The following is a 14573-nucleotide window of genomic DNA, read 5'->3' as shown; positions in this document are numbered from 1 at the left end:
TTTTTGGGGTATAATATCCAGATCTACTAAAAAAAAAAAAAAAAAAACACACACACACACAACAGAATAAATGCAGTGAAATCTTTTTAGTTTCTGCATAATGTAAATCTGTGGCTTTTGTAATTGCTTTAGAGTTTGAATAACTACACACACTCTAGGTGTAATTACATTGCTGTTTACAGGCATAAAATACTACAAGTTTATTCTACAAAATGTAGAATAATTGAATTGCAATTTCAAGAGGGGCTGCAATGGAATTATTAAAGCTTAAAATTACACCACTACACATGATCTTTTTAGTAGGCTGCTTTTCAAAAGAATGGCTAAACTATACAAATACATACTAGATTAATGAAATGTATTGTAAATATAAACATGGTCAAACTGTCTTTTTACTACTGTTACTATTTAAGGCTTATTGTCTTGGTTTGTTCTGAATTTTTTATTTTTTTATATTGGCCAGTCTGATGATAAAATACAGAATTGCTCTGGGAAGATGTGTCAATGTCAGCAGCCAGTGATGTGGAAAAATCAGCAAGTAAGTTAAAGCCTTACCTTTGACAGCCTCATCTATCAGAGTGCCTGCAAGGTGGGAAATCGCCCCAAGCCAGCAAGCAATAATGCAGTATTGAGAAAGGCCCCCAGCAGAATGTACGCTCATAACGCAAAATCTTTGTTAAAGAATCAGTACAAGAAGAAAACAACCTGTGAAACAGCTGATCCAATTAAACAAATTGGAAACACCACTGTGTACTCAGCATGCAGCAGAAACACGCATCTTTTACTGTTCTATATGCATTAATAAAGTTTTTCTTTTCGAGAAATTAAGAGAGTTAAATGGTCTGAAGGACGCCGAGTTGTCAATAAGAAGGGGCTACAGCCATTAAGATATGCTGTCAAGTTCGGTAGCAAATTTGTTTTTGTGCCATTATCCAAAAATGTTTGCCAACAACTCAACAATGATAATTTTAATATCTAAGACATCAGCTGATTTCAGTTACTTATTGGGTTTTTGCAGTTTTGCAGCTTAAAATAGGTTATGTCTGTTGCAGTTTCTTTTTTACATACAGGCTGGACAACTAATTAGAAATGCCTGCTCAATCGTACACAATTATATGAAAATGAACAATCCTCTAAATAACATATCTGACATTTACAGAAGAAATCATGATAGGCTAAGCAGACTCAGTTGGCAAGACAGGCCTGGTAGGTGCTTCCAAACATAATGAGCAAGTATCCAAAGTAATCACTCTAAGGCAAAGACTTTGCTGCAGACTTCCACCATCAGCTTCCAAGGTTGTAAATCAATACAAAATCATCACTAAATAAAATAATCATTTAATCTTTGTAATGCATTTCATGAAACTCTTCTATCGTCTGTGCATTAAAACAGGAGATGAATTCATATTGACCTATAGGACTTTTTTGAGACAACCCGTGGCACTGCATAGCTATGCAGTCTCGTTTTCTTAGTAAGTATTAAAATATCTTGGCATAATGAATAATCAAGTTAATCCAAAAGATATTAAACTTGAATTACGTACTGTCCCAGGCAGCAGCACTCTTTGCTAACTAAGCTGTTCTTAATAGAATAGGAGTTCTACGAATCGATTTAACTTTAACAGAAATGTTCTCAGGAACGAGACAGCATCACAGTGCCAAATGTGTACTCAGTAAACAATTAGGGTAATTTTAAAGGACAACTAGAGTTAATTTTGCTTCATGTCTAGAGCTAACGGCAGATTATACTGGCCAATGTATTTCTATGAGTCAATATGTCTCAAGCTAGTTCAACCCAACCCCCCCCAAAAAAAAAATATTAAAAGACACACAAATTATTTTAAAATAAAACTACTTTTGAGGCACAGACAATGCCATTCGTGAAAAATAATTATTAATGCAAACAAGAAAATAATGCTTTAGTATGACGACTAAAGCAAGCAAAAATGCTTGATAAATGATATAATAATCAGGTGAAAGTTCATGGAAAATTAGTGCCAGGCAAACAACGCTTCTTTTACTGTAGAGCACCAATACCCTTTATAATACCTAAAATTACAATATTAACATCAACCTTTTTAGAACATTGACCGTAGTACCCTTACATGATGTTATTACTTAACTGTCTAGTAAATCTAGTATGAAACCCAATTTTCATAACACTAAGCTATAGGAAAGAAGTATCCTGTAGTAGCACACTGTAAATATGTCAAACAGGACAACAATCATGTCAGTTAAAAAGCAGTGGCCATGTGTGCTTTGCACAAGGGGGGGCATATGTGGCAAAGTGCCCCGCCCCTATGTGTATTTTGTGTTGTATGTTGTGTGTTAATGTTGGTGTATAGTCATTGGTACACAGGATATAAACGGGTCTGTGTAAAACGAGTGTTTAAAATGTATATTTGTATTTAGGCACGAGGATTGCACAGCACTTCATGTGCAAGTAAAATGTAATATGTGAGCACGGGGAATTGCACTGTTAATTCATGTGCAGTTTTACCGCGACTCCAATTGAATGATTGATTAGCAATTGAGTCTCGGTACAGCTTCATAAAAGCAGCATGTTTTCACTCACTCAGGGTTGTGTGTTTGGTGAGTGGACAACGGGATTGGAGACGGAGGTTACCGTGTTTGTCTGTGTAGTCTGTTTTGTTTGTCTCTTTAATTTAGCAAAAGTGCCGTGTCCTGTGTTTTTGTTTGTTACAACCTTTTTATTTACTGTTCTGTTCATTCATTAAATGCTGAGTGAAGCCAATCACTCAGCTCCACCCAACTCCACCTCTCTGTTGTTTATTTTCTGGTTCCTGTTTCTGGTCTGACGTCACCCACTGCAGCCATCTTTGGACAGATGACTTCATACACATTCAGATTTTCTCAAAAGCTTGTGCTAAAGTATTTAAAGACAAATGTTCACCCTAATATAATAAGTACTTTAGCTATAAGTAAAAAACAGCGTGACATTTGGCTGGAAAGACAAATAGACGAACAGACTGCCTCCATATACCCCTAGATTTGGATTCTATTAATAACTTCTTGTAATTTCATCATACTTGGATAAGCATACAGAGAGTGTCATACAGACTGTCGGTGAGCCAGACAGCTTGGTTCTTAGCAAATAACTCACAACAGCTGTTCTCTAAATAAATGCAAAACTCTAAGTGATATAAAGGGAGTCAGGTCTGCTATCACAAAGAGCATTATAGTTCTGTGCTGCTTCTCATTTCCAGTCGTGGCTACTCTCACCTGTTTGTCTCCCAATTTGTGAACTGTGGAAAATACGGGTGTCTAATCATCATTTCCAATCTGTCCAAGCTGGTACTGTTTTTTAAAAACTTTGAAATTGTAAAAACTTCCCTTCGAATTCCTCAGAAAGCTAATGACATGTATGATTCAAGATCGGGCAGTAACGTTGTGGGTCGTTTTTTCTCTGCAATAATTCACGTTGTTTGTGTACTCAGGTAGTCACGTCTTTTTGCTAACAGTTTAATTGCATGACTAGGGATCACGATATCCCACATCAATACAATATGTATTTATCTCCCATCATAAGAACAAAAGACTATAAGCCTTTTAATAGCTATTGATGTTCCATGAGCTAGCTTTGCTTCATTTTTTACAATGCCTTTCTGTTCTGACCATGGGAATTGGATGATGAATGTTGTTGCCAAGCCCTTCTCCAACAATGAATTGCTCTCTTGTCCTCGATTTATGTAAATTTTGTAACAAGTAGGGTTTTCTTTTTACAGTTGTAGTGACCCCTTCCTTCATCAAAGTGTATCTTGTAAATCATGAATGAGCTGTTATTTCAGTAAACAACTTCACTAAGGGAATTGCCCAAATTGCTTTTGTGAGACAAACTGAACATGGTCACTATATTTCCAAAGATAAAAAAAGAAACAAAAAACAAAAGCCTTTATTAATGTACTAATATGGCATGCTCCAGCTTATCAGAATGATGCTGATGTTTTCAGTACTAAATATGAAAGTTCATGATAACCACACATTCTAAAAGTCAATCAATTTCCTTGAGGCTAGTTTTAAAGCCTTACCTTATTAAAAGTACTCTGTATATTTATTTTAATATTTTTAAGAGATTTTTGAACAAACACTTCAAACAATTGATCATCTGTGTTTCCTGATTGTACCCATTTAACTTTTGTCATTAAAAATACATTCAATCATAGAGACTTATTTGTTCTATGTGCATTTTCTGCAAGCGTTTTATCTGTACAGGACATCTGTGTCTGGGGGGGAAAGCATATGACCAAAAAAAAACAACACACTCAAATTAAAAAAAAAAATACAAAAACTTCCAGAACAAGTCTAAAAAAAAGCATAACCAGTAACGCTGGATTTAAAAAGCCCTCCCCCATCTCTTCCACCCCAGAGATTCAGAAAAATGTACCTAATTCTAAAGTGGGTCAAGGTTTTCTTATCGTGTAAATAGCACTGTTTAATTAGCCTTTGTCTAGACAGCACTGGGCTGCAGACACAGTCTACATTAAAAAGTGTACAGTTAAGTTTTTGTTTGCAGGCTGCATGTATTATGTAATGTTACATCACAATTCGATCTCTTGTATATTACCAAAGTTCATGATCTATTTTTTATTGTATTACAATATATTTATCACAAGAAAAAAAGACTATCTTATCTGAACCCTAAAGTCAATCAATCATCTATGTTCTGAATAAACCAAATCAAACCCAGTTTTTAAGACAAATGATTTCTTGGGAGACCCTGTACTATCACAATTTTTTAAGAAAGGGTATTGTTCATATAGGCTAATTGACAATGCATTTGCAACCACCCATCTTAAGCAGACATGTCTGTTCAGTCACTTCAGCAACAAGTAAATGTTGACTCTGTTTCAAATTAATCTATAATTGCATCCAATTGTTTAAGTTAGGACCCAGCGATTTAATTACAAAATGTGTCCCCTAGACTGACAACTTGACTTTCATGAGTAAAACATCACCAAGTATGGCTGTTATTTTTGACATCATTCAACATAAAATACCTACATTGCTTTAAACAGTAACAGATATTCATATCGATGTGTTTAATAACAAGCATATGCAGGCCTTCATCAGTCCTTTCCTGTATGCCAGATCAGGCCTATGTTAGTTCTCATGGAGAGAGTGGACAATTAGAAGCTCCTATTCCAGATGGATGTAATGCCAACACCAAATTAAGTTTGTTAGGCATTATTTCAATTGGGATTTAAAAACCTTAATATCTCTGAATATCCCTTAATCTTTAGGAGCCGTGTTGTTATAACAAAGTCATAACGTTACGTGTAGGACTGCTGTTTTTCGGTTTTTATTCATTGTACTTTCCGGTGCTTATACGTATAGTAGTACTTGCACACTTAAGTTGTACCTTCTTTCCTTTGCTGTCTCCCACAACGAAATCCCTACGGTCATGGACACGTTCTTCTGAGGTTTTTGTATGTAGGTATTTTTCTACATTTCGCCACAATTCTGTTTTAAATCCTCCTCTGTAATACATCTTTAAATCCCGCTAACAAGCCTCCATTCCTGATTGCAATCTCGTTTTAAGTCTTGCAAGCACAGTCTCCAAAAAAAATGTAGGAATGTGCTGTCACTCAGTAGTTACGGTGGGTTTAAAGTACTCAGAACAAATCAATGATAGATAAAGTCACCCTAGGTAAGGGCGTCTGATATGAAATAAATAATAATAATACAAGTCAGGAAGACGGGACATCGCCAAGCAGTACTGGGAAATGTATTTATTATTGTTGCAGTAGGTTTTATTTTTTAATGGGAAAAAGGTAAAGTCAACATAAATTGATTAACCATTTCCACAGTGTTTCTGGTGTTTTCCTGTGTTTACTGGCTATCCACCTATTTCATTTTTTTTTGTATCAGGGGTGTTTTATCGGGTTTTATCGGCCAAAACCGAAAATCAGCCCTGGTTTTGTAGACCGAGTTTGTAGGGGGTGTGTCCAAAGCCCTAGTAAAATACTGTAAAAAAGCAAAAACTAAGATATTTTCCATCTTTGAATCTTACCTTCTGTATCATGATAAAACCTGTCATCAAATTCAATTTTGCAGCTTTAACAGCTTCAATGCAAAATGCACATTCTTTCCGAAAGTTCCAAAATCATATAAAATAGAAAGTTTAGTTTCAACTTTTACATAATAATTAGCAAATGAGGATGATGCAGTGTAGGCAAACTTTCATCCAGCACTAACTTCCAAATAAGCTGCTTAGCATTAACGTCCTATACTACGTCAGCTATTTCTTACAAAGAACACTCTTTTCAGGTGCTCCCCCCACAGTGCTTATTGTTTAGTAGAACAGATTTAATTACAAACAATGTAAAAGCAGCTAGCAGTTTATTTCTCTCATCAGGAATGCACTTTGTAATGCCCTCTTACCGAATGGACAGCCTGAAGAGGCTTTCACCTTTGTGATTCTCTAATATATTAAAAGGCCTGCCATAATGTTTGTGGAGATCACAATTTACATTGACATACTGTTATGACGTATAGCCACAAAGAGCCCTCTGGCTCAGGGGAGCACTAGGTATCTTGAACTGTACTGAGTAAGTACCTTTGTTGATCATATGGCTGCTGACGTTAGTTTCATAAACTAGTTTTCAGAGCTTTTGTTTTGTCTGCTGGTACTTCAACAAAAACTCTTTTTGAAAGACAACAGAGAATGTAGTAAATAACCAACCTCTTTTTTCTCTGTGAATCTCTTCAAGTAGCTGCTCCTGCTTTGTGATTTGCCCAATCAGAAGTTGCCACTCCGATTCCTTATTCTGTTTAAGGCCCTTGAGCTGCTCCCGGCTCTGTTGGAGATGACGTCGCAGCCTCTTTTCTTGCCCCTCTCTCTCCTTCGCCTCCTCACGCAACCAATGCAGCTTTGTCTGGAGCAAAGAGGACAAACAAAAGAAATGTGAAATATGGTACTGTATGTTCTCTCATTTTTAGTTTTAAGATAAAAAGGGCTACAAGCAGAACATTAATCATGTCCATTGAATGTTGAGCAATTTGCTTTTCATTCCAGGTTTGATGTCCAACACAGAACAATGTTATGAAAAAACAAACAATCACAAGTCAGAAAAATCTGCTTAAAACAAGTATGAATAAATAATAGAAATGCAACAAATAATGATAGTAAGGCAGCACATTTCTCTAAAACAATGTCAGTACAGTACATAAAATCAACAACAGCAACTTCATTGAACCCTGAAGTTTATGCTGAACTCATTATACATTAACTATTCAAGTTCAACATCCAGAGCTCATGGGCTCATTCATGATTGTAAAGTCTATTGACTTTTCTGTAGTTGTCCACCAGATCATTTGGCAACACCATGAAACATGCCCCCAGCTTGGATCATACATTATTGAAGTACTGTAGAATGCTGGTGCATGCAATCATTTGTTATGTTACCAATCACCTTAGAATTTCACAGAAATGTTTATATGTTTACAAGCTCACTTCAAACCACAAAGAGACTGTATTATGAAACACAGGAATACATTGTAGACATGCTGATAAACCAGAACAAAAAAAAACACCTGAACATAAAACTTTTAAACTGAAGGATTTTCTTATTGGTAGCACAATTTCAACAATTTGGTACAATGGGCATTACTGTACTTAATTTCGTTACCTTCATTTCAGCCAGCCAGCGATGAGAGTCCTTCTGCAAGCCAGATGTAAGAGATATTGCCTATAAACAAATGTAATTACTTTAACGTGTCCTCTTGAGTGATTTTTAAAATGAATCATTAAAAAGCTGTTCTCAGCAGACGAGTTTGGTGGTGGCATTACAATTTAATCTAAAGTCACAACAATAGTGAAAGCAGTCAATCTCATTGCTTAGGGTTATCTTAATGCAATTCTGACAAAAAGATTGCCGAGATATAATCCAAAGGCCATTTTTATTACTTCATAATTGAATTGTACTGTATTACGATAAACTTGTTGCTTGTTTTAAAGCATAAAATCAAGTTAGCCATTGGCAGGAACAGTTGATCTAAATTGAAGTTAAAAACCATGTAATTTAGTCCCATATTTAAAATACTAAATCAAATGTGGAAAGGGACTAATTGTGTAAAATAAAAAAAAAAACACTCTCATATGGTAAATAACTTTAATCATGGATTATAGCTAAATTATAGGTTGGTCCCTGATACAGAACAGACTGCGGTAGGCATTGACAATATTTCATGTAATCTGATGTAAAAACAATGTTTTTCAGAGGCCGATGGTTTCTTGCAAGCCTGTCACATGTTTTTTTTTGTTTTGTTTTTTTTTTACCTAGAGGTTAATACAAACTAATTAGCAACATTTAAATTAGTGAAAGTAATTTAACATATAAATCAGTGATACTTTTAAATATTGTATTGAACAACTCAGATTATTAATTTATATTACAACTAATGCATAAAACAACATAAAATAATTATTACTTTGAATTGTTCATCCGAGTCCCTTGAAAAGACTTCACACACAGAGCCAATTTCAATTCCTATTGTGCAAAGTATGGACTCTTGCTCTGTTTCCAGTAAACCAAGTTGTTCCTGGAGTTCCACAATTGTTTCTTCCATATGTTTCAGGCGATCACCACCATAGGTGACCATTTTCCCCTGGAAATGAGACAAGTCAGATATACAGTGTCTACAGTAAGTATTCACTCCCCTTGGAAGTTTTCAGTTTGTTGTGCTACAACCTGAAATCTTGATGCATTTAAATGGGATTTTTTTTCCCTTTGATTTACACAACCTACTCAACACGTTGAAGAGTCAAGAGAATTTTTATTGTGAAACAGTTAATGAAAAAAAAAACTGAAATGTCTTGGTTAGATAAGTATTCTAAAATCCCCCCCTGAGTCAACACTTGCTAGAACCAACTTTGGCAGCAATTACAGCTGTGAGGCTTTTGGGGTAAATCTACCAAGTTTGCACATCTGGATCGTGCAATAGTTGCCCATTCTTGGCAAAATTGTTCAAGCTCTGTCAAGTTGGATGGGGATTGTTGGTGGACAGCAAACTTCAAGCCACAGATTCTCAATCGGATTCAGGTCCGGGCTTTGACTGGGCCACTCTAGGACATTCACTTTCTTGTTTTTAAGCCATTCCAGTGTAGCTTTGGCTGAGTGCTTGGGGTCATTGTCCTGCTGAAAGGTGAATTTCCGTTCGTCTTAGGTCTTTTGCAGACTGAAGCTGGTTTTCCTTAAGGTTTTCTGTATTTAGCTCCATCATTTTGCCCTCTACCCTGACAAGCTGATGAAAAGCAAACCCATATCATAATGCTTTGCATTTAGGCCAAATAGTTTTTGTTGTAATTTTTGTTTCATTAGACCACATAATCTTTTGTCACATCTTTTCAGAGTCTCCTACATGACTTTTTTACATGGGATTTTACCTGTTTTTTTTTTTTTGTTTTTTTTTCAGAAATGGCTTCCTTCTTGCCACTCTTCTATACAGGCCAGATTTGTGGAGTACCTGAGCTATTGTTGACACATGGACAGTTTCTCCCATCTCAGCCATGGAACGCTGTAGGTCTTTCAGAGTTGTCATTGGTCTCTTGGTGGCTTCTCTGACCAATGTCCTTCTTATCCGGCTTCTCAGTTTGGGAGGACAGCCTAAGCAGACCCTAGCAAAGGGGGTGAATACTTATCTAATGAAGACTTTTCAGGTTTTTATTTTTAATTGATTTGTTTTTCTCACCCCCCACTTTTTCACACATTGAAAGTGTGGAGTAGGTTGTGTAAATCAAAGGGAAAAAATCCCACTTAAATGCATCAATATTTCAGGCTGTAACACAACAAACTGTGAAAACGTCCAAGGAGGGTGAATACGTACTATAGGCACTGTAAGTAACAGTCCCCCCATTGTTTCTTTTACATGCAGTAATTGTGAAAAATAAACTAGAACTTGTTAAAGAAAATTTTGACATTTCAAAGTTCATAAAGTTTGTATTCAAATGTTGCCAATACTCTGTACAGATACTGTAAAATATAATACCATTTTGGAAGTTATTTTTCTTCTTAGATGCTCTAAATATTAAGCTTGTTTTAAAAAAACAAAACCTTATTTCATCCCTTGTAAATTTGTCATCTGAACCCAAACTTAAAAATCTCTAGAATAAGTGTCAAACTGTCATCTTTCCATTAAGTTTTTTAATCTGTTTTCAGGGTTATTTTGTAATGTGCATTTTCCTATATTGGTCTGTGGCTACTTTAATTTACAAGGTTATATTACCTTCATCCACCAGATTTACTTGCAACTATAAATTGTCAAGTTATAAAGAACTTAAAAATAGTCATACACTGGATTCCATCTTAAACACATTTGTTTGCATTACTGTGTCACGGATATTCTCACTTTGATTCTGGAACAACTTGTTGAAATCAACCAAGATCCCCTTTATTTTCTTTCTTTTTTTTTTTTTTTTAATAAAAAAGGCATATATATCTTTAGATATAAGAAAAAGCCTAATTGTAATGGTCTAATTTAGCTCCCTTTTGGCAGATTATAGTATTGGTTCCCATGGATACCTGTACATTTTATTTCCAGTAATTTATAGAATTGCCTTGGAAAAAGTACAATAATCTGTATTCGTGAGTAACCTCAATCCTTCAATTATAATATGAATGTATTTGTTTTATAAAGTGCTGGTTCATGTCAACATAAAACACCTGGTACGTTGATTATTACATTCACTCTAATTTAGGATACACATAATTATTGAGTAGCGTGACATTGAGTAGCGTGAAAATGAGAAATTTAATTATATAAATTATATATATATATATATATATATATATATATATATATATATATATATATATATATATATATAGATAGATAGATAGATAGATAGATAGATAGATAGATAGATAGATAGATAGATAGATGAGAGAGAGAGACAATTGTGTGACATGAATAATATGCCATATCATGCTGATGAATGAATGTCTATGCATAAAAAAACCTAAAAAGTAAAAAATCAGTTAATATTTGTACCGCCATACTACTCTGTCTGAGTGAGACATTACAAAGTTAATGTCTAAACCCTGATAGACAGGACACGCTTCACCAGTTCTGTTAATCACTCAGCTTGATAAATAATAACTTTGCCTTTACCAGGAAAAACTAAAAGAAAAATCTTATGAAATAACAAAGGATCACACAGTGACAGTGACGGTGACCGTGAGGCCATTCTCACATGCATTGCATTTCTGTAATAAAGTTTAAAAACATCAGCACCACAGCTAGACCTCAGTATAACTGTTTTTCAAACATACAGGAAGGTGCAGGTGACAAACATGCACAGTATATTCATTTGAAGAATATGACCTTTTACAGGAAATAAGGAAAGTTATCATCTCAAGAGAGAAAACCATATATAAACTGTGAGGTATTTTACTGATAATTTAGCTGTTTGAAAGCAGTGTTAAATTAAATAGCATATGTTTTTCAGTAACAGACTTAATCATAAGTAGTTACATTCATTCAATACATCAGGGTAGCAGAATGTCCAAAATCTTCCGGGCACACTTAACATGTAGATCGTCAAGGTTTGCGCTGGCTTTATCCAAAACTGTAGAATTTAGCTTCTTTTATTTTTAATGGAGTATTAAATTTTGTATTGCTTTTGAAACACTGTGCTGGTCATAATTGCAAGTTTGTATTTATAGTAAGTTGTGTACTTTACTTTTTATGGGGGAGTGGGAGCAGCACAGTGGCAGTGGTGACCACTTAACTCAGAGTGGGAGGAGAGTAATCTTCGCCTCTTGACCATATCCTTTGGCGCGGGCGCGGACATCCTGCAGCCCTGCAATATATCTTTATTAAAATGTATTGGGACGTTTAGCATGGACATGCTATATGTATTCTGGAGGATCTTCTTCCACCAGGTCCCATTTGCCTTTATTAAACTAACAAGAGCAGCACCACTGCAGCTTTAAGAGCGTTTTGCCCTCGTAGTGATGATGCTCCAATCAGAGGTTTACAACATCCTGCCAGTTATGGATCCTATATCTGAAGCAAACCAAAGTGAGCATGACCTCCACAACACATGGGATAAAATCTTTGAATGATGGAAAACAGCATCTCCTATATGGCCAACAGTGAAAACAATTTGGAGCACATCATGAAGCTACTCTACCTACCAAAATGCTCAGAGATATATAGCTTTTCTCCACTAATGTCATTCAGCGAGGTCCCAAGTGTCTTCTGTATATCTAAAGGCGGCGCTAACCTGTAATTTTAAAAAAAGACCTGATACGTTTCAAAGTTAATACCATTCAATTTGCAATCGCCCAAATAAATCTTTTTTTTTTTCTATTCAAATATCATGTAGACTGTAATTTATTAGCTAAGGCCGAGCACAAAGTGTAGTGTTCAATGGAACTGCTTCACTTTGTGATTCTGATTTTAATCATACCATGCCAATCACAGTAAGCTTCTATGACAAAGGAGCATGTAATTCAATGTAGTTTTATTAAAATTTTAATTTCTGTCCTTTTCAGAAGTCATATGTAAAAGTTGTTAATATGTAAAAGGAACAGTAATCCTAATCCTACGTAATATATATTGTTATAATTTTGTTGGTTTCAGATTTTCCTGTACAAAAAACACACACATTATGGTAACAGTGAATTTTTGATTTTTTCTACTGGTAATTTATTTGAAGCTGCTGGAGAAGAATATTTATAGAACGTTTTTGCAGACACTTCCATGCTGTACATCCAGTCAAGTTGTGTGAAGTAATTAAGCTGCCAATCAGATATTTCTTTAACCTAGTGTAGTACCAGATAATCATCATTTAAAATTAAAATACATGTTTGCTAATTTGTTTCTTTCAAAACTGTACATTGTGTCCTATAAAAGTGAATGGGTGTGCATTGTGGAGAAAATGTATGGAATGTTTTTGTTCATTAAAATTACTTTAAACTGTTCATATGCCATATGTACTGCTTATCTAAAGGTATCTTCATAAAACCTTGATATTTAAGGTTTCATTTTTATGTACACTCTCAAATAAATCTATTGCTTTCCATGTAACTCACTTAAAAATATTATTTGAAAGACGATGTATAAATGTGAGAGCAAAAGCTCTTAAAGCCTTGTTTCTCCACAATGACAGACAGCCATAATGAATCCTGGCTCTCTGTAAAGTTTGAGGGGAGCTCACCTTTTCTTCCAGCTCCTGCTTCAGCAGCTGGTACTTCCTCTTGAGCTTAGTGTGTTCCTCTTCACTCTGAGTTAATTCCTCTGTCAGTTTGTCACATTCAATCTTCATCTTTTCCAGCTGCCGACGCTGTGCTTTAACTACGTTTTTGTCCTCTGTTGCTTCAGCCTGAAGGAAAAGAAAATTATCCACCTGTTTTTCACTGTTGATAAACCTTATTGTATCACAGTAAATTAACTAACAACACAAGTTGATGTCAAGTGCAGCCATTACATGACTTTGGGCCAGGTCTAGCACAAATTCTGTTTTTTTTAGGGAAATTTGTCCTTGATGCCTTTTTGCACAGATTAACAACAGGGGAAACAAAATCAGCTACTTCATACTGTCTTAACTTGACAAAATAGCCATAATTAACAAAAACATTTTTTGTTTTATTTAATGTCTACTAAAGAATGTTATATTTTAACAAGCATGCATTGTTTGTGCTACTATACAGATTGTGTTTTACCTCTGAATACTATTACTTGGGAATGAGGATTTCTGACCCACAACCAGAACTTTCACACTTTCCAAGGAATTGTTTTAAAAAAATAAATAAATAAATTGCCAATTCTGCACTGTTACCTTGAAAGTTCTTATCTGGTTTTCCTGCTCATCCCTTTCTTGTCTAAAAAGCCGGAGAGCTTCCTGGATATTCTTTTCATGTTTCGTTTTCAAATTCTCTATCTCCGATCTGAGACCTGCCAGCTCTCTATAATGCAGATCCCTTTCGAGTTTGATCCGTCTGCCCACAGAGAGCAGTTCCTCTTGGCCAGAGTCATGTGTGCTTTGGAGGTCAGCAAGGTCTTTCTTCAACTCCTTCCTGGCTATTTCCTCATCAGAAAGTCTACTAGTCAACTCAGCCCGAATGGCACTCAGGTGTTTAATCTCCCCTTGCATCTCTAGCAGTGTCCCCCGATCCTTTTCATTTTGCCTGCTTAACACAAGAACCTTGCTCTCCAATGCCTGGTTATCGTTCTTCAGTTGTGAATGCAACAGGTTCTGGTTTTGAATCTCATTCTCGAGCTTACTGGCAACTTCCCGCACCTCTCTAATCTCATGCTCCAAGTCCATATGCTGAGATTTTATCTCATTGAGCTCAACATCTTTACGGCGACTGTCCTCTTCTTTTTGTGCCAGTTTTGAGATGACGTCACTCAGCTCCTTGTGAAGGTTCTCCATTTGTAGCATGACTGAGTGGAGCTGCCCTTGTAGAGTTTCCTTTTCTTTGGTCACCTATATGAAGTTGCATTGACCATTATTAGTATATTTTTATATTTTTTCAAATTTGATATGGATCGATTATATTGAAATTAAATGTACCAATCAACCTCTCAAAGTCAAAACATGGAAT

The 14573-nt window shown here is 35.5% G+C and overlaps 1 protein-coding gene across 1 annotated transcript in view; it reads right to left on the bottom strand.

The window, feature by feature from the left end:
- The window catches only part of LOC121329682 (centrosomal protein of 128 kDa-like), a 40838-nt gene that overhangs the window by 10284 nt on the left and 15981 nt on the right, over window positions 1-14573 (bottom strand). The window contains exons 14-18 of the mRNA XM_041275389.1: window positions 13805-14455; window positions 13059-13348; window positions 8452-8680; window positions 7650-7709; window positions 6704-6896 (exon numbers count right to left, since the gene is read on the bottom strand). Coding sequence (XP_041131323.1) covers window positions 6704-6896; window positions 7650-7709; window positions 8452-8680; window positions 13059-13348; window positions 13805-14455 — 1423 coding nt within the window. The remainder of the gene's footprint in view (window positions 1-6703; window positions 6897-7649; window positions 7710-8451; window positions 8681-13058; window positions 13349-13804; window positions 14456-14573) is intronic.

Source organism: Polyodon spathula, chromosome 17 (genome assembly GCF_017654505.1).
Source record: "Polyodon spathula isolate WHYD16114869_AA chromosome 17, ASM1765450v1, whole genome shotgun sequence".
NCBI classification, from domain to species: Eukaryota; Metazoa; Chordata; class Actinopteri; order Acipenseriformes; family Polyodontidae; genus Polyodon; species Polyodon spathula.
Note: the sequence above shows the minus strand (reverse complement) of the source record. Positions and strands in the feature narration are given on the sequence as shown.